The 19,282-nt window shown below is 51.1% G+C and overlaps 1 protein-coding gene across 3 annotated transcripts in view; it reads left to right on the plus strand.

Moving 5' to 3' along the window:
- CCND2 (cyclin D2) overlaps positions 1–19,282 on the plus strand; it is a 31,963-nt gene that overhangs the window by 4,689 nt on the left and 7,992 nt on the right. For all 3 annotated transcript variants that reach the window (XM_036908446.2, XM_036908454.2, XM_057492571.1), the window contains 3 exons: positions 308–523; positions 3,138–3,297; positions 12,723–12,871. In XM_036908446.2, the coding sequence (XP_036764341.1) occupies positions 308–523; positions 3,138–3,297; positions 12,723–12,871 (525 nt within the window). The remainder of the gene's footprint in view (positions 1–307; positions 524–3,137; positions 3,298–12,722; positions 12,872–19,282) is intronic.

Genomic DNA, 19,282 nt, shown 5'->3' on the forward strand with positions numbered 1-19,282 from the left:
TCGGGACCAAAAGGGAGCGTCGTGGAGCCGCGGGCGGCCGCCGCGCGTTTCTCTGCCTCCCGGCCGCTGATCTTTAATTCACCTCCTCTTTTAGGGTCGTCAGGAATACTCAAGCACAGACGGACTATTTAAATTTACCTCAATTTCCTCATCTTTATTCTTACCACATTTTTTACACCCTTCCCCCTCCCCTCAAAGAAATTAAACATTTTTGGTGTTTCCATGGGTTATGCTTTTTCATTTTTTTCCCTCTTTTCCTGATAGTATTTACTCCTCTCGCCCCCAACCCTTCCCACTCCCCTTGTAGGTCTGTGAAGAGCAGAAGTGTGAAGAAGAGGTCTTCCCTTTGGCCATGAATTACCTGGACCGCTTCTTGGCTGGGGTCCCGACCCCTAAGACCCACCTGCAGCTTCTGGGTGCTGTCTGCATGTTCCTGGCCTCCAAACTCAAAGAGACCATCCCCCTGACGGCCGAGAAGTTGTGCATTTACACTGACAACTCCGTCAAGCCTCAGGAGCTGCTGGTAATGCCTCCTTCCTCTGTTTTCCAGGCTCTCTCCTGGCCTAAAATGCTTCAATGCTCTGTTGCCAAAACAAATTTTTAGGATCCACAATTACCCCACCACTGAGATTCTCACACTTGTGGGTGACATCTCTTTTAACACAGGGTCTTTTGTGTTCCTACTATGTGCCAGGCACTGTGCTAAACATCTACACGAGTAAGATCCTCATGGAGATTTGTGTTGGTGAGATTCATTTGGAGTTGTGTGTGTGCGCGTACACATTGTGCGTGTGTGTGTGTGTGCGTGTGTGTGTGTGTGTGTGTGTGTGTGTGTGTGTGTGTGTGTGTAGGGGGGAGGTATGGAACACTGTGATTCTATTTTAATTAAATTCCATATTTTCCATCACTGAATTCTGAGAAAATAGTCGGACTTCTCACTTGATAGGAGGGATGTGTTCATGTGATAGTGTGTTGTGGTGTGCTTCCTAAGAACCTGGAGTTCAAAGGTCATGTCTTATCTACCTATAAAGTCTCAAGATACCTACACATAGTAGCTGTTCACTTAGTATCAGCTCACTGACTTTTGAGCAATGTCAAAATTTGGCCCTTTGTTGGAGGAATCTGAGGCCTGGGTTCATAGCTCCAGTGGGGCTGTGACCTCTGTATAACCACAGGGGTCTTGTCTTGACCCTCGTTTTCTGCGGGCAACTGCTCCCCACCCCAACCCTGAGTCTACCACTTTCTCCCTGCAACTTCACATCTAAGACACCCATGTTGGAGCAGTATTAGAGTGGTGGAGCAGCTCCGAGTCACACCTTCAGTGGTTTGCACACCTTTTCTCTGCACTGTTTAGAGAAGGGGGCCCCCTCCTCCTCTTCCCCCACTTCCCCCCGTCATTGGCAAGGCCTGCACAAAGTCCATAGGGCCAAGACTGGCTCCAGGAACCCAAGGCTTTGTGAGGCCTTCCTTTCTGGGACTGTGCTGCCATCTAGTGGCAGACATGTGCAAGGACGGGGGAGGAATCGCTGGGAACTTAGAGAGGGGCATGAATGACTTCACCTTTGAACCGCTGCCAGATTTCAGCTGCTTCTGGTTTGGTCCGAGAGGCCCCGAAAGGTGCTTTCTTCTGGGAGATCTGCTTCCTTTAATAATGGTACAAGACGAGTGGTTTATGCTCACATTCCCCTTTGAGAAGGAGGGGCTGGAATGTTGAGCCATCTTAGAAGACACTATTAGCCAGGGACTTTTTTACTCCCAACCCTCTGTAAAAACCCGAAGCCGACTTTAAGGCCAGTAAAAAAAAAAATTGTTAGACTTCGGAACCAGTTTGTTTTTCTCATGGGAGACGGGGAACAATAATCTTTGCTTTAGTTCATTTGTTTCAACATGAGGGGGTATTGAGGTGTTCTCGAGACACCCCAGATTTTCCAGGACCAGCCAAGCTAATTTCTCTTGCTCCAAACAAACTTGCTTTTTTTCCATTCCCCATCTGTCTCCCAGAAGTTGGGATCTGGAGGAGTCCTCTTATTTTACAAATGAGAAAGCTGAGGCCTTGGTGAGGGCTACAGGGCCAGAGCACTGCAGGCAGGGCCTGGGCACTGGGTGCTGGCGTGGCAAGTGGACGCGAGTTGGGGCTCTTTGGGGGAATGGGAGAGCAGGGTGCACAGGCAGGCTCGTTGAGCCTCCCATTCTCTGAAGATGATCGATCGATAGATGTACATTCTCTCTGATAACACATATTTTTAAGATTTTCTTTTTTTGCTTATTTCACTCTGAACACAATTCCCCAAAAGGACCTCACTAAGAGAGAGAAACAAACTTTTTTACTAGGTGGGCTGCTGGTGAGAGGCCACAGAGTTGGGGTTTTATGGTTCCCCTCAGCATTTGGGTGAAGGACTCTGGCCTTGGCCAAGCACCTTCACCTTGCCCCAGTCACTAGCGTCTGTGAAATGGGGTTTCTAATGGCTGTCCCCGTCCTTCAGTCATGATGATAAAGGCCTGCAAAACATTTAGGTGCAAGGATGCTCTGGCTGCATGTCATTTCCCCCCAAGAGTTCTGCATCTTGCATGGAGGGGAAAGTGAACAGCAGAGAGAAAAATGGCACTGGCACTTTCTGGCACCAACTACAAGCAAGCTAATTGGTTGCCAAGGAGTTGGGCCAAGGAACCCTATTTTGAGCTTTATCTGTGTGCATCATTTTTCCATGAGGACTGGAAAGACTATCAATCCAGTGATAGAGACATATACAATAAATTACTATCAAAGGGCCACAGTGACCTTGGCAGTACCTTATTGTAGGTTCACTTTCTGGGTGGGCAGGCGGGTGGCAGCCCGAGTAGAAAGTCGGGGTTGGGTGGGGGTGGGGGAGCTGGAGAGGAAGAGAAACAGAAGAAAGTAGAATCTTGGCAACAGCTACCTGGGCTCTCATTATTTTCAGCAGGGCCTGACATTTGAAGCATAAGGAGAGCCGTCAACAACTTCAAAGCTTTAGGGGCACTTTGACAAATGCGCCCGCCTTACAGTCTAGCCTTGTCCTAATGAGCATCATTAAAACTGGTCTGGATCCCAGCCCCAGTTCCTGACACCAGGTCAGCCGTGGGGTGTTATACTCTTCTCTTCCTCCCTTCCTCACCAGGAGTGGGAGCTGGTGGTGCTGGGGAAGTTGAAGTGGAACCTGGCGGCTGTCACTCCTCATGACTTCATTGAGCATATCCTTCGCAAACTGCCCCAGCCGAATGAGAAGCTATCTTTGATCCGCAAGCATGCGCAGACCTTCATTGCTCTGTGTGCCACCGGTAGGAGCGGGCTGCAGTGTGGGGTGCGGAGGGAGTGGGGGGCTGAAGAGCCCTTGGGGGGTGGTCAGGGGGAGGCAGGTGCGGGGGAACAGTGCCTAGGTTTCATTCCTGGACTGCTTTTTCTTTATCTGAGCTGGTATATTCTCTTTGCTAAACTCATAAAGGGTTTATGAGGACAGGTGTGGTAAGGGGGAAAAAAACAGTGCCTGTTAAAATATTCTTTATGATGTCTTAAGTGCTCTTTGAAGATTATATGTACTGTTCTTTGGTTGTGTTTAAATCTTTAATCTTTTGAGGAAAAGGATGGCTTGGAGATAAGCCCAAGAGGAAATTTGAGGGGTGGGGGCAAATACAGGTTAAAGGAACACTGTCAAGATAAATTCACTGCTTGCCCTGATAAATAGTAAGGGAGGCCAAAGCAATTTTTTTTTTTTTTACCATAGGGCATTTATGGCCTTCTAGCTCTTCCCTCTGCTCAGTGGGGGAGTGAACCTGCCTGGCTTTGAGCAAGGACTCACTTTCTGAGCCCTGGGTTCTGATGCCCTCCCTTCCCACTGGGGTGTTTGGATTTCGGTTGCAGCCTTTAACCTAGCAATTGCAACTAGCTCTTTCATGCCTTTCCACCCACCATATAGATGCTGCAATTGCTACATTGTTCTTAAGGGCCCATTTACTTTGCCTTTTCCAAATAAACTAAATGCGGTGGTCAGATACTCTATTAAACTGAACCTTGGCCAGTTTCTGCCTCTCATTTCTTCTTGGAAGTGACCGTGAGAGAGACCCTGAAACCTTCAACACCCAGAGGAGAGAGTCACAAGTTCCTATTTTCACAATCAGAAATGTTAAGTAAAGAACTAACCATTTGGACTAGGGTTATGGGGAGGGCGCAGAGTTCAGCTCAAGTTTGCCAAGAGTAACCGAACTGTGTAGGTGAGATTGGGAGGGTTAACTTTTCTCATGCTAACTTGTTAATGGTATTCATGAGTCTATGCAGGTGATCATGTAATGTGCAATATGTATATGCTTTGTGTTCTTAGTCAAAAGGTCAGGCTTTGCTACTTATCACTGGGTGACCTTGGACAGGCTGCTTAACCTCTGAACCTCTACTTCATCTGCAAAACACGCTTGTTGATACATGATCCCATAGCCTTTTCAGGCTGGTTATGAACAGGAAAATAAGGAGATGTGATGGACAAGCCAGTCTGTCATGAGCCAAGGACTGTGTAGACAAGGTGCTACAACCCTAATGGTGACAATGCCGCCGTCCCCAACTGTACCTGTTCCTACTAAAGTGGCTGTGATTGCTCGGGAGCTGCCCTCACTGGCCCCAGCAGGGCCCCAGCTCTACCTGGCCTGAGCTCATGATTCCAAGCTGCCCACATTCGAGTCTGCAGTGGCTCGGGCTTCCTCATGCTGGGCTGCTTTAGTCCTTCCCTTCCTGATGCAGCCGGGCCTCTCTCTGGGAGGGTTAGCTGCCCTTCCTGCAGCCCTGGGCCATCCCTCAGAGCCCCTGTGGCTCCTGGCTGCCTGTCGACAGTAGCCATTCTTTTGCTGTCTCCCTTCTGCTGTCTGGCCAGGACCTTGGAGGTCAGTCCCTCATTGACCTGTCATTTTGTCTCCTGGGCACTGCTGTCCCTCTCCTCTCCGTTGTCATGATTGCCTGTGGGGGAAGGGTCAACCAGTCCTTTTTTCTCTGGCCCTAGGACAGCTGACCCCCTGACCCTCAGCTCCCGCATTGCCCAGCTGTTGATAGCCAGAATTCTGTTTTGACCTTGTCTCTTGACTGACAGGTCTTTTGGGATCTGCCCACCCATTGCTCCTCTCTGATCTCTGATTGGGGTAGGGATGATGGGTGGGATTACCTAGGCATGGGCAGATTCCCAGATTCTGTAAAGGCCCATTCTCTAAAATTGGGGGCCCCACCCCCGACCTTCCACTCCTGGTCTTCTTGCCTAGATCCTTGAGATGGCTCTCTACTTTGGGACAGAGTAAGGGGCCTGGGATTCGGGCATTAAGGACAGAGACTGGAAGGGAGGCAGAGGAAGTCACGAAGACTGCCTTTTGGGAGCTTTGAGCTAGCTTTGGGCAGGGGACGGGGAAGGATAGGAGAAAGAGCACCTCCGATGAAATGAAATCCATGTGCTAAGTAGTAAGCCTCAAGTGTGGGCTGCTCAGAGCAGGACTGGTTCTCAGAAGTTTCCTGGGTCTAGAAAAAATGGGCCTATCTCACAAGGCACTTCTTTTCTGATTGGTGCTTGAGTTTGAACAATTGGGTTACAGAATCCCCATTGCAGGGCTGTTTAGGCAGCTGGTCCGACACAGCCCAGGGCTGCTTCCCTTGGAGGAAACACCCTCCAATTGCATGAGATTCCACCCTTTGGGGCCATTCTGTGACCAATGGGGCCGCACCTAACACTGGCTGGTGAGCAGCAGGTGTGAAGTAGCAGAAGCAGGGGTAGCCACCCAGAGCCTCTCCGGCCTGCACCCCACCCCACACCCCTCTCTTTGTCCCCGGGTCCTGGGTATTCTGGCCAGGAGCTGAAGAAGCACCTGCAGCCAGGGGCTTAGAGGCCCCGGCAGGACCAGAGGAGATGGCCGCCCGTCCTCAGGCTAGTTTACAGGAAAGCTGCTTATGAGAGGGCTGGTGGTAGCTCTGGGGTCTGTGTGGGGAGTGCATGTGTGTGTGAAAAGGGAAGAGGCCCAGCAGAGCACCAGAGCCCCCGGGGGAGGGGGAAAGGGAACCAAGCAGCCTCCCATTACGGGCTGGAGTGAAGATGGTGGCCGGGCAGAGAGGTGCCCTTTCCCTGCTCTGCTCAACCCAGAATGGCTTCTTGTGGGGAGCGTCTGCCTCCGATGGCCTGGAATCCCCCTCTGGGCTGCTGGTGGTCAGTGGGGTCTTGGGTGAGGGTGAGACCTTCATAACCACCAGCTCCTGGCTTCCCTTTCCCAGAGTGTGATCCTGGGGCCTTAGCAGAGTGGGGCCTAGCATCCCCCTGGTTGCAGTCCCGATAGTAGAGCCCCCAGGTCTGCAAATGAGGAAGGAAGACCATTTGAGATGACTCAGGACCGCACTCTGGCATGAGATTCTTGACGCATGATATCATGCTCGACAGATGATTCCAGTTAGTCTAAAAGAGCCAATGACGTTGAGTTCGAATTTGGTGTGGGTGTGGGGGAGGAGGCAGGTCCTTTACCTCCGGACTCACGGCACCCCACATCGCCCTCATTTTGCCTAGGAACCCCACACAACATGCTGCACTTGGCTGTTTGTGCAGTGCATGTGAATAGCTGCCCAGGCTCCCCACTCTGGGAACCCCAGGGATGGATGATAAAGAACATGTGCTTCCCCAGGTCTCCTGATCCCACCAAAGGTGTTTCATGACTTTCCATCGCAAGGTGTAACTACAGCGAGACAGTGGTGGCCACAGGGGGTCGCTGAAGGACCCCCTAACCCAGAAAGGAAGGTCTGCCTTGGTGGACGACTTGACACCACCTTTGCCTCTGTGAACCTCTGCTGCCGGCACAGCCGAGGGAAAGTGATGTGGGGAAGCAGGCAGCTAGGTTCTCTAAGCTGGGGGACGTGACCCGGGCTGTCTCACGTACATTTGGCTGTAAGATGATGAATGAAGCGCAGGCAGGCCGCTCACCGCCCTCCAGCCCTCGCCCTCCGCCCCTCCCACCTGGGCTTTTGGAGTTAAACCTGCATTAGCTTGTCACGGCAGTCCTGCTACACGGCATGTGCTGGACCTATTCTGGGGGTTGCAGGTGAGGTACGTGCTGCCGACGCCATTGGTTGACAGTCCTTGGTTAGCTGACCAGCCTGAGAACAGCCTGGCTTCTGGCAACTTCCACCTGCCTGCAGGTCGGGGCAGGGGGAGGCAAGGCCGCCTGGCGCGGGCATCTCCTGTTCACTCCCGCCTCTGAATGAGTCTCTCTCGCCCCCTAGTGGTGAAGTAAGGCGGTCGATCCTGTGGTCGAGGCCTCTGCCACCAGGTGCAAAGCAATTAGTGCCAAATGAGCTTGCCCTGCAGGGTCACACAGTCCGCCGTTTTCAACCTGCTTAGCTCAGAACGCTTCCTTCAGCGAAATCTTACCAAGAAGTGCAGACACCAGGTTGATGAATGTGGAGCTCCGCTGGCTGCCCTTGTCCCGCGTGCAGAGCCGGCGGGACACGGGCACTGGAGGCATCCTTGGGGAGGGGCGGCGCACAACTTGCAGGCGCTCCAGCTGGGACTGGCCCCAGTCTCTGACTCCTGAGCCAGGCCTCCTGGTTTGGGCTTTTCTAACACTTCTGATAGAAAAGACGACCCTGTATTCCTCAGGGGGATGTGGGAGTGACCTTGAGGTACTCCGCACTTCCTGGTGTAAAGAGCACTGGACCCACAGTCCTGGAGTCTCTCTCTCAGCCCCAGCCCTGCAGCAGCCATCAGCCCAGTCACCTGACCTCTCAAGCCCTCACTGATGCCCCTGGGAAAGGAAGAGCTTTGAGACAGATGTATGGTGTCTTCTTCTCTACTAATGCCATCGCTACTGCCTGGATGAGGGCGGCCAGCACCTCAGCTCCCAGCCCGTTTGCAGGGCTGGGGCTCCTTGCCTCCACCATGTCACCGGCAGGGAGGAGGGCTTGTGAGAGGATCCTGGAGTGTGCGCATTGCTCCTTGTCTCTGGGGAGCCCCGCCAGATGAAGGTGGGGTGTGCTGGGAAGGTGTTTGCTCACCTTAGTCATGCACTGAATGCATGTGCCCTCCTTTTGTCCCGTGGGGCCTCAGTTTTTCCCACTCCTGACAAGCCAGCAGGAGGCTTTGCGGACATACTGAGGTCGTTTGGGGGACATACGCAGAACTGCTAGTGAAAGGCTCTCCAGGCAGCATACAGCCCTCTGTTCTTCCCAGCCATGGCTGCTGGGTCTGCTCCACATCTGCGTGTAGTCTAGTGTAGTCTAGGGAGGTGGGGCCCCTTTCTCCTCACCCTGCACATGCTGCACAGAGCTTCCTAACTGTCAGAGCTGCCCGTCACAATCCCACAGGAAGTTCCGGTGGTAAGAATAGTGGCGGGGATGGCATTTATTGCTCACCATGAGCCAGGCACTGTGCTTCAACATAGACTGTTGTAGTTAAGTCCTCAGAACAATCCTATGAGATGGGTATGATTGTTATCCTTATTTGCAAGTGAGAAAACGGAGGCTCAGGGAGGTCAGGTAACTTGGCCATTTTTGCACAGGGGGTAAGGTGGTGGGACATCAGCCTCTGCCTGACTCCATCTTCCAGTTCTTGGAGCTGTTTGTCCCTGATCCTTCCCACCTGGGAGGCTCCTTCTAAGTGACTCCGGTGCTCCTATGCACATGAGCACCTCCCTTCTTTGAGAAGTTTCTGCAGAAGTTACCCATGGAGGATGCACCTAGCCTTTTAGAGTGCATTGAATGGTGTTGTATTACCACATTTTACATCCTGGGGGGGGATCATTCATGCTGCCTGTAATAGGAGGAACACGTTGTAATAACGAGGTCAGAATGGATCAGCAGGCAGTGTTCATTGCTTTTCACTCTGCCTCAGGAGAAGGAAGGGGTCTCAGGAAGTCACCCATCTCTCAACTTTCCGGGTGGGCACTAGAGGGTAGACATGGACCCTCTGGTACAGCTTATTAGCAGTTTTGAACACAAGACAGAGATTGCTGAGGGGTTTTTACTTGCTATTTTATTTTGCTAAAATAAATATCAAAAGAAAGTTCTATAAACTTACATTTCTCCCACCTAATGGAGGAAAATGTACATGCATTTTCTATGCATCGTCCTAGTTCTATATGCGTGTGTATGTACATATATATTTCTGTTCATGTATTTATGGGAGGTTATAATCTTGATTATAGCATGCATGAGTGAAGTCTGATTTTTCTGCCTCCCTCTCAGTCCAAGTGCATATTGTAAATATTTCTTAATCAAGTTACATAGCCAAAGTTGAAGGGATCCAGAGATGGGTAAATGGGGTTGGGCTGAACCTCCTAGCATGTGGATGGAGGTTAGCTAACTAGAACTAGTACAAGGACAGGACCCTTCAGGTGTTTTATTCTGGTGTATTTCTCCCTGCTGTTTCAGACTGGGTGGTGGGAGGGCATCCCTGAGTGTGGTCCTGGGGCAGCCCCTGAGGGGCTTAGCACTGCGCAGGGGAGGGAGGTGCCTTGTGGCTTGGCTGGAAGGTGGAAGCTGTGCTATGTTCTGCTGTTTCTTCCCTGTTTTCCCTGGGAGTCATTCTTACTCCACATCCACACATAAGTAAAAGCAAATTAGAGCTGGAAGGCACCTGGGAGATTAGCCAACCAAAACTGTGAGGGAAGGAAACATTTTATAACACAACTCAGGATACATGTAGATGTACACCAAACTGATACAAAAGTGGCTCAAAACAGTATTTGCTCTTACTACATACATTACTTCCTGATGCTTCCTCTCCTACTCTGTTCAGTTAAACAGCCACAAAAAACATTGCTGGTCATGATCCCCAGACAGATTTCATCACCTCAAATGAGTTGCTGCTGATCTAATCCCATCCCTTACAGACAAATGGGATTCCAGGGAGGAAGTGACTCCCCCAAGGTCGCACAGCCTGGGCCTGGCTTTTTAGTGCTCAGCTGTCTCCTGTTGAGTAACTCAGAGAAGAGCCGGACACTTGGTCCAGGATCTGAAGGAAGGCCTTGCCTTGCTCCAGTGGATGGCAGAGGAGCGGCAGCAGCTGGCCAGGGTCCCGGCAGCTCCTCTCTTGCCAGGGGAACACTCTCTGCAGTGCCTCTCTGAGAGGTGGCCTGTTCATGTACACAGGGCTCCCCAGTTCTGGGGGCTGGGGGGTGTCCCCAGGAGGACTCCCCTCAGCCTTTTCCTAGCACTACAAGAAGGGAGGTACACAGGCACACCTCACAGGATTATGCTTTGCCTTACTGCGCCTTTGCAGGTATTTGCAAATCGAAGGTTTGTGACAACCCAGCATCAGGCAAGCCTTTTGGCACCATTTTCCCGACAGCATTTGCTCCCCTCATGTCTCTATGTCACATTTTGATAATTCTCAGAATATATCTAACTTTTTCTTCAGGATTTTATTTGTTAGGGTGCTCTGTTCTCAGGGATTATGGCTAAGCTCAAATGACAGTTAGCCTTTTTTAGCAACAAAGTATTTTTTCACTAAGGTATGTACATTGGTATTTAGACTACAGCATACTATAAACGTAACTTTGATATGCATCGGGAAATCAAAAAAAAAACAAAATCCCTACGGACTTGCTTTGTTGCTATACTCGTTTTATTGCCGTGGTCTGGAACCATGGCTGCAGCATCCCCATTGAATGCTTGTAGTCCTTCTGGGCAACTGTAGTGCCTGCTGCACCAGGACCACCCATATATACCCACTGGCTTCCAGAAGTTAATTAATTTGCTAAAAATAGGAGTTGGTTTTGCATTCAGCAGGACCACAGAGACAGGCATGTGTGAGGTGTGCTCCCTGGTCTGAGGCTGGGGGCAGAAGAAAGGGAGAGCCAGGGATGTCTTCCTTCCCTCCCCTGCCAGATGCTCCCACCCAGGGCCTCGGTGGGCCCAGGGCCATGGGCTGGCCGCCACCTCAGCATGATGAATGTCACAGGGGGGAGCTGACAAGGTTACTGGGCAGAGGAGCACTCCTGTGAGCCCATGTGGAGGGAGACCTACAGCAGAGCAGGAGCCGGGGAGGGAGGCTTTGTCACCAGTCACGGGGTAGAGGCCCTAGGGGAGTTAGTGGACAGCAGGCTTTGGGTGGAACACCTTAATATCCATCCCTCAAGAGGCAGAAATGATGAGTGGGCTAAGGAAAGAAAGCCAGGGACAAAGACAGAGAGATGGCCAGGCCTGCTCTGTGCATGGGCTTCAGCCCAGATGGGCGGGTGGCACATGCATGGTTCAGTGTCCCAGCAGTGTTTCTGAGAATACTGCCCACTTAATGCTGGGCAATGGGATCACCCATAAAAGTGCTTCCATGGAATATGTTGTTACAACAGGGCTTTGTATAGGAAGAAGGAGATAGTAGGTAGAACGGTTTTTATAGGTTGAACCTAATGTTTACCCTATAATTTGAAGTGTGACCATGTCTTCCCACCACCCCCTCCCACCGGCCCCCCTTCTACTGCTACACCTGAAAAATTCATCGGAGTGATGCTAACACCAGAGGCAGCTTGCTTGCTGCAGGTTTGCTCCACTCCAGGGCTGGTAGGATGAGTGATGAGACTATAACCTGTTTAGCATCAGCACAGGGTGGGATAGGGTGGTTTAGACTCAGAAGTCTCCGGTTTCTCAGTAATACTTGTGCACCTGATGTGGTCAATGTGCGGACCAAACGGGATATCGTGTGAGCGGTACTGTGCATGCTGGTAAGCCAGTAGCTGCCCGCAGCAGCAACAGGAGTGAGGTGTGGGCATCCCCTGATCTCCCCTGATGGATGAGGCAGTGGCCGATCACCATCACCCAGCACCCACGGGGAGCCCTCAGGGGACCCAGGTGTGTGGTTTCCCAAGCTGAGCCCGTATGCACAGGAGCAGCATTGTATTTGCTCCTTGAGAAATGGGAGTGGAGGGGGTTTGAGCCCTTCCATTTTTTTCCCTGTTTTGCCCTTTTCTCTAGCAACCACTCTAGTTCACCAGCAAGAAAATGGCATCTTCAAATCTAAAATCTAACCCAGTCCACCTGATGAGACTGCTATGGTTAATACTGGGTGCTTGATGAAATGTCTGTCCTCTGGCTTCTGAGGGTTCTGGCACGAGACTGACAGTTGGGAATTGTGTGAAACTGGCCTCCATTACCCCATCCCCTCCATTACTGCTGCTCTTCTTTCTTTTTTTTTTTTTAATAATCTTATCGTTTTAGGCCTTGTTGCCTCTCCTGAGAATATAGCAGGGTCACATCAGGATTATCATTCTCCATAAAATCACACCTGCTCATGCTTTTCCCACCTTCCAACCTCTAGAGCCCTCGGTTGATCTCACTCTTTGGGCACACGGGTTGTCTTATCTGGACTTACCTCCCCGCTCTGCTCCTGCCACCACCCCCAGGGGTGACCGCCTCACTCCCCTTCCTGTCCCACGAGAGCTGGAAAGAGTATCCCACATGTGCTGACCCCTCAGGATTGTGGGAGGTCTCAGGGTCCCTGAGTCCTCCATGACTTTCCTGTGTGCAGATAAGCTCTCTGCCTTCTCTGCGTCAGTCTCCTCCGTTTAAATCTGGAAATGCCACAGTAATGGAAAATAAATAAATAGCATCTCATGAATGAAAGACTCAGGTGATGATGCTTCTGTAGGGGGAGGGTCTACTTGTGCAGCTGACTCACCCCCATCCCGTTTCTGCGTGGCTCCCGGCTAGGGAGGTACTGGGTCCACACTCCTCCTGGGCTCTGACCTTCTGTCTCTGGTTCTCGCAGACTTCAAGTTCGCCATGTACCCACCATCGATGATTGCAACTGGAAGCGTGGGAGCTGCCATCTGTGGGCTGCAGCAGGATGAGGATGTGAGCTCGCTCACTGGAGATGCCCTGGCGGATCTGCTGGCCAAGATCACCAACACAGACGTGGTAGGTGGAGGCCGCCTTCTGGCTGAAGACCAGACATGTCTTTTCTCAGCTCAGGGAAAGAGGTGGTGGGTTTGATGGTGATGTGTCATGTCGGGTATTTTCTATCTTCGTGGGTTTCTGTTTTCTAAGATCGACATCCAAAGTAGTACAACATTCCGCAGGTGAGGCCTCCTCTTAAGGTATCGGAAACCCAGTGTGCGTAAAATAGAGAAAAGAACTTACTAAGTGGATGCAAGCCAGGAGGAAGGGCTGTTTACTGAGTTTTCCTTTATGGCCTGGGCTCCCCCGTGGGTCCCAACTGCTGCTTCATCTCACCTCCATTTGTGTTCCTGTCACCAGGCTGCCTCTAATACAGTGTTGTGCTTATGGGACCACCCCTGCACGGAGAGCTGGGGCAGGGCGGGGCAGGGACACCAGAGCAAGGAGCTCCTGTTTGGAGGGAGAAGAGATGCAGGGGGGCTCCCCCTCCCCTGCCTTGGAACTGTGTCTGGCCTTGACAGACCTGGCAGCCCCTTCCGGCTCTCACTTCCCTTTTGTTCAATGTGGTAATGGATTAAAAAGCACTTTGAAAAGAATGAAGTGCCATACAAATTCAAGGAACTATTATTAGCTATAGATTTTTCCATTCTGCATGCCCTGTGGACTGCCCAGAGGCTGTAACGCTGGTTGCCAGAATGTGAAGCGCCTCAGAAGAGGAAAGCTGCTGAGACAGACCAGGGTCAAGTGAGGCTCTGATTCAACGGTAGGAAGTTGCAGTCCTTAGAAGGGCTGAGCCAGGGTGGTTCCCAGAGGTCAGGGAGGCAGTTCCTGCATTTTCAGCTGGAGGCACGGAGGGCTGAGGTAGCCAGCCTGGGGGAGGGGAGGGCAGTGGCTGAGCCTGGGACTAGAACCTGGAGGCGCTGACTCTGGGCCTGGGAACTTTGCGCTCCACCCTTGCTGCGGCTCTGGGACCTTTTTGTTTGAAAAAGGCTTTTGGTTTATAGGCAACTTGCAAGAGAGGTATCAGCTCATAATCACCATGGAGAGGCTCAAGAATGCAGGGAAACTTCATGATGGCCCCTCTGGACGTTCCTGGGGGATTCTGAATGCTTTGCTGTGGGAATGTATTGAGTTAAGGGATAATGTTTACAGGCCTGCAGTTGATGCCCCACCAGGGATTCTGAGCAGAAGGTTAAATCTCAGAGAGCCTAAGGCTGCCGCTAGCTGGCGTTCTCACCCCATCCACCTATTTGGCCTTGTTCTTTGTTACCATCTCAAGGAAATGGCTCAGGGAGGCATTGAAGGGTCTGATGGAACAAACTGGGGTCCTGCTCTGAAACAGTTCTTAGGCTTTTAAAATGCTGGCTCCAAGACAGGCTTTTTAAGCGCAGTTTCCAACATGCAGATTGGAAAATTTGCTCCAGTGCAGCTTCACGTGAAGAATGCCTCTCTAATCCTCCAGGGGCCAATCTGGGACAGAACTTAACATTTATAGAAATGAGCCGCTTCCTTCCTTTTCTATCTCCTATTAAGGCTGCCTGACAAAAAGGACTCCTAACCAGCTTAAAACAAGCCCTTCCTCGACCCCCCACGACAAAAATGTCAGTGACAAGGGTTTGACCCCCAGGCCTTGTAACCTCTTGCAGATATTTATAGACCTGCTCTCGCTGGCTGGTTGCCCACCTTCTCCAGCCTTCTCCCACATCTTTCTACCACTGGTTTCAGATGGGGTGGCCCTGAGGCTCTTGGCTGTACCTTGCTTTTCTGGGGCACAAACCAGTCTCTCTTCTCATACCAGAGGACCTGCTTGCCCTTTTCAGATACTGTGTGACCACTCCAATCAGCTGTCATACTGCTGGGAGGGTGCCTCCTGTAGATCTCAACCCATGCCTCATTGTCATCAGTGGGCTCTGGGGCTAAACATTTTAATACTAAAAACCGAGCATGAACATAGGAGAAGGTAAAACCCCTACCACTTCCTCAGATAAAGTGTGAGACCTCAGTACATTGCATCCTTAGCACCCAGAGGCTTGTTCACTCTCCTGGGAATGTTCTCAGTGGACAGGCTTGAGCAGCGTTGAGCTAGGCTGTGTGTGTACCAAACTTCCAAGTGCTAAGTCTTCCATCCATTAGCCTGTGTGCTCTTAAGAGCTAAAGCTCACAGTGAAGGAAAAGCAGGACCTGAATTTAGAATGCATTAGCATTTGGAGGGAGGTGAGTGTTGCTTCTTAAGTTGTTTGCCGTTTCTAAGTCAAAAGTGGTGTATGTCAAGCACACACTTACTCTCCTTAAAAATTTTTGTTCTTAATTTCTGGAAGTATTTGTTGAAGGCCCTCTTGTTGCAGACTGCTGCATTAGGAACAAGGCATAACACATGAGCAAAGCCTTGGGTGGACCCGAAGCCTGGTGGTTGAAGTTGGGGTGGGTGGGTACTGCACAGAAAATCAGAGGTGAGCTTCCTGACGTCAGGGAACTTGGGGATTGTATGGAGAATCATGACTAAACCATACAAAACCCTAGCAAGTTAAGATCATAGGTGAATGTATGCTCAGTACTGTGTTACGAGCTAAAAATGCAGTAGGAAATCAGCCCAGAGGAAGGAGCTCCCCAGGCCTAGTTTAAAAGCAGGCCTCCTAGCAGAGCAATTGTGGTGATAGAGAATGTCCTTGGAATGGAGGAACAAAATGTGGTATGAACATGCGCTAGAATATTATTGCACCTTAAAAAGAAACAATATGCTGAATGCTACAACATGGAGGAGCCTTGAGAACATGCTAAGTGAAATAAGTCAGACACAAAAAGGCAAATATTGTATAGTTCCCCTTACATGAGGTCCTAGAATAGTCAAATTCATGGAGACAGAAAGAATAGAGGTTACCAGGGCCCAGAGGGAGGTGGGGACGGGGAGTTAGTGTTTAATGGGGACAGAGTTTCAGTTGGGATGAAGCTGTGGAGATGGATGCTGGTGGTGGCTGCACAGCAGAGTGAATGTCCTTCATGTCACTGTCCACTTAAAAATCATTAAGGTGGCAAATTTCATATTATGTATATTTTGCCACAATAAAAAATATGTATACATACACATGCACACATAACGCGCGTATATATACAATATTCTCCGGCCACACTTTTAAATGCCCATGGGCTCATGTTGCGCCCTCCCATGGAGACGTCAGTACACTGGATCTCATTTTGCCCGGCTTCCTCCAGTGCTCTGACAAACAGAAACTAGGAAGAGCTGACATTTTCCCCAGAATGCCTGAAGTGGCCCCATTCCATGTGCCTTGTTATTTGCGATCCCTCTGAGTTTTCGGTGTCCCCAGTCCGCAGATTGTCAGGGATCAGACTGTGCAGAAGGGTCCCCCGAGCCCTGTGAGGCAGCGGGACGAGTCCCGGCCCCCGGCCCGCAGCAGGTAGCTTTGACGGGAGGGACCCATGCGGGCTCCGAGAAAGCTGATCTTTGTTGCTCCCTCTGGTTGCCAAAATAAGCCGGAATGTTTCATTCCAAAGAGAAAGCTGAGTGAGAAGCCTGACAGTTTTACAGGGAATAAAAGTCTCAGAGGGTGGTATATTTTAAGTACTTTTTCCTTCCACTCATAAGTGTTGCTAAAAACAGACACTAGCCAGAGAGGCAGTTCTGGCTTTTGGGGAACTTCTACCGGGGTTTCTGTTGCCACGGGTGAGTCTGAGAGGAGGGAGTGACTGTCCTGGTCCCCGGGGAACCTCTCCCTCCTTCCTCCGGCAGAATCGGGGCTCCCCTTCCGTCCCCTCGGCGCTCTGCTGTGCTTCTTGCCAGCGTCTATCCCACTGTTCGCTTGTCTATAGAGCCTCTTGAACAAGACCCAACTTCTACTCTGCCCTGTATCCAGAGCCCCTGGCAGAGTCCTTGGGGAATGATGCTGAAGAAAAGGAAGGAAGGAGGAAGGAAGGATGGAGCACAAAGGCTGGGCAGATGGGTTTCCAGTGTGTTTCTGTGTCTTTGATCTTCTCAGGTCTTTTGGAAAACTGTATATTTCTTAACATTAATTATATGCCAGGGTCCTCTGGGTTTCACGTGACTCTGTCTTAGAGCAAGCCCCTTCATTTCCTTAGGGTCATCCTGGCTTGTCCACATACGACTGAAAACAATTGCCAGTGCAGTGGACTAAGTCTTAATTTTGACCCCATGTCATCTGTGGGCTCCCAGCTCTGTCCTCATCCTCAGCTGGAGGCACTGACTCTCTCACAGCACACCTGTTCTAAAGGCCCTATACTGCCGAGACTGTCTTCTGGGACTTTACAAGGCCTGTGGTCCAGGAGTTGCTGGAAAACAAGCCAGGGGTGGGGAGGTGGCAGGAATAGAACTGGAGGCCGATGCTTCCCTCTACTGCCCTGTTCTTTCTGCGGGCCTCATTTGGTATGCCCGGAAATCAGCCAAACAGCCTGCAAAGAAAGGAAGAATGAGATAGTTTCCTAAGTTGTCTCTGCCTGAGTTGGCCGCGGGTCTGGGACTCATTCAGCCCTTTGTCCCACTGTTGAGTGCAGTGCGTGTGTGGTGACAATGGAGTGATGCAGTTACACTGAGGGCTGATGGTAGGAGTTCCGTCAGCCCATTCATGGAGGCAGCGGAGGGTGCAGGGCACGGAGCCTGAGCCAGCAAGCAGAGGAAGTCGGAGGCCCGTGTGCTGAGCTGGAGATCACAAACACTGCTGTCAGGGCCCTGGGGTTGGGGGTGGCTGAGGGAGGGGGCCTCTCATCGTGGGGGCTGGAGATCTGCCCGACCTCCAGCGCTGTGGAGTGCCACCTGTCCGGGCTGACAGACGAGCATTATGGCTTTCTTTTAATCAGCTTAATTTGGGGCATCTTCACACAATGACTGGTGCTTTTGAGGCTGCCGGAAAGCAGAGGTCCCCGGGCCGCTGCACTTTACATGCATGTAGCATCTTTTCATCGGAGGTGCTGTGCTGTTGGTTTTATTCCGGCCACTGTTGGGTTTTTTCCGGCCACGTGGCCTCCGTTTCCCTTGCTTGGAGATTCCCTGCCCTGTATGTCTTCACTTAGAGCTGGGAAGAAGCAGGGCTATGTGGGGAAAAGAGTTTTGAAATGGGAGGCTTGCCTTTTGCAGGCCAGGCTTAGCTTTGAACTAGATGTGCCTGGGGAATAAGCCAGGCGTCAGCTCGGCATGTAAGATGAGGGTATCGGCTATTGGATCTCTGAAAACCCTCTGGATGCCCAAACTCTCCGATTCCACAGTGACCTTTGTGTGTCCTCTCACAGTTCTGCCCTGTGGAAATACTGTAATGCTGCCTTTCTCAGCTGTGCCTCCTGTATCCCTTCAGGCTCTTAACCTGCCCTCCCCCATTTCCTCTTCTCAGGGTGTCCTAGCATCAGGCCTCGTGGGATTGCAGACAGGGCCCCTCCCTCCAGGCCATTGCTTGTCCCCCAGTCCCAGGCACTCACAGAGACCTGGGCCTCCATGGCAAGTGCGGGGCTGTGGGGGTTGGCATGTCTGCCCGCAGGTTGTAGTGTCTGCACACATTCTCCTCTTCCTTCACTTTTCCCAGTTAATGGGAAATTCGCATGCTCTTTGAAGTCCAAGAAGGGTTCCTACATGGCTAAGTGAGGGTATTAAAATGCAGGGAGTGTGTTCTGTCTCAAGGAAAAGGGGATGCTGATGTCTCGGGCCACTGTCGGAGAGTAGAATGTCTGGCATCACTTATACAATACACAAGACAGGCTCTTGCCCTGGGTGCCTGTACAGGTAAGAACAAGAGATCCATGCAGCTGGAACTTGAGCTGATGACAGCTTGATTGTGAGGAAGTGGGACCTGAAGGACGGTCAGGCGAAGACAGCTTTCCAGGAATGCGAGACGTGATTGACCCCAGGGAATTTTAGCTTCCTGCTCTGTCACAGATGAATCTAGAAGAGAGTAGGGAAAGGGTTTCAGGGTCCATCATTTCTGGGGTAACTCATCATTTTTCTTTTCAAGCAAGAGGTATGACAGATCACAAGCAGGCTGGAGTCAGTAATGCTAAGGAAAGAGTGTGTGTGTTACACGAAATCTTCCTTCATTTTATTCAGGAAAGCCTGTGTGCTCTTGGCTGGAACCTACATAAACGTGACCCCAGATACATGTGTTCTCTTAAGCCCCATGGCTCTGAGTCCATGACTGCCATACGCCCCAGCCTTCCCTCCAGGGCTTTCTCAGAACTTTTCCTTTAAGGTCTCAGGCTACTGCATGGGAAGGAACAGTACGAATCTGGTGACCCAAATTCCCAGAATTGGGAAGAGCTTGATTTCTACACGGTCTGAAATCAAGCTCTTCAGCCGTCAGGGGTGCTGATGTGGCTGACACAGGGAGGATCGTGGAGTCCTGGGTTGGTCATATTTTTGGGGTGGTGATGTGCTAACCCGAATTACCTCTCCATGGGGCCAAAAGAACCTCTGAGAAG

The sequence above is a fragment of the Manis pentadactyla genome, chromosome 14, assembly GCF_030020395.1.
Source record: "Manis pentadactyla isolate mManPen7 chromosome 14, mManPen7.hap1, whole genome shotgun sequence".
Lineage (NCBI taxonomy): Eukaryota > Metazoa > Chordata > Mammalia > Pholidota > Manidae > Manis > Manis pentadactyla.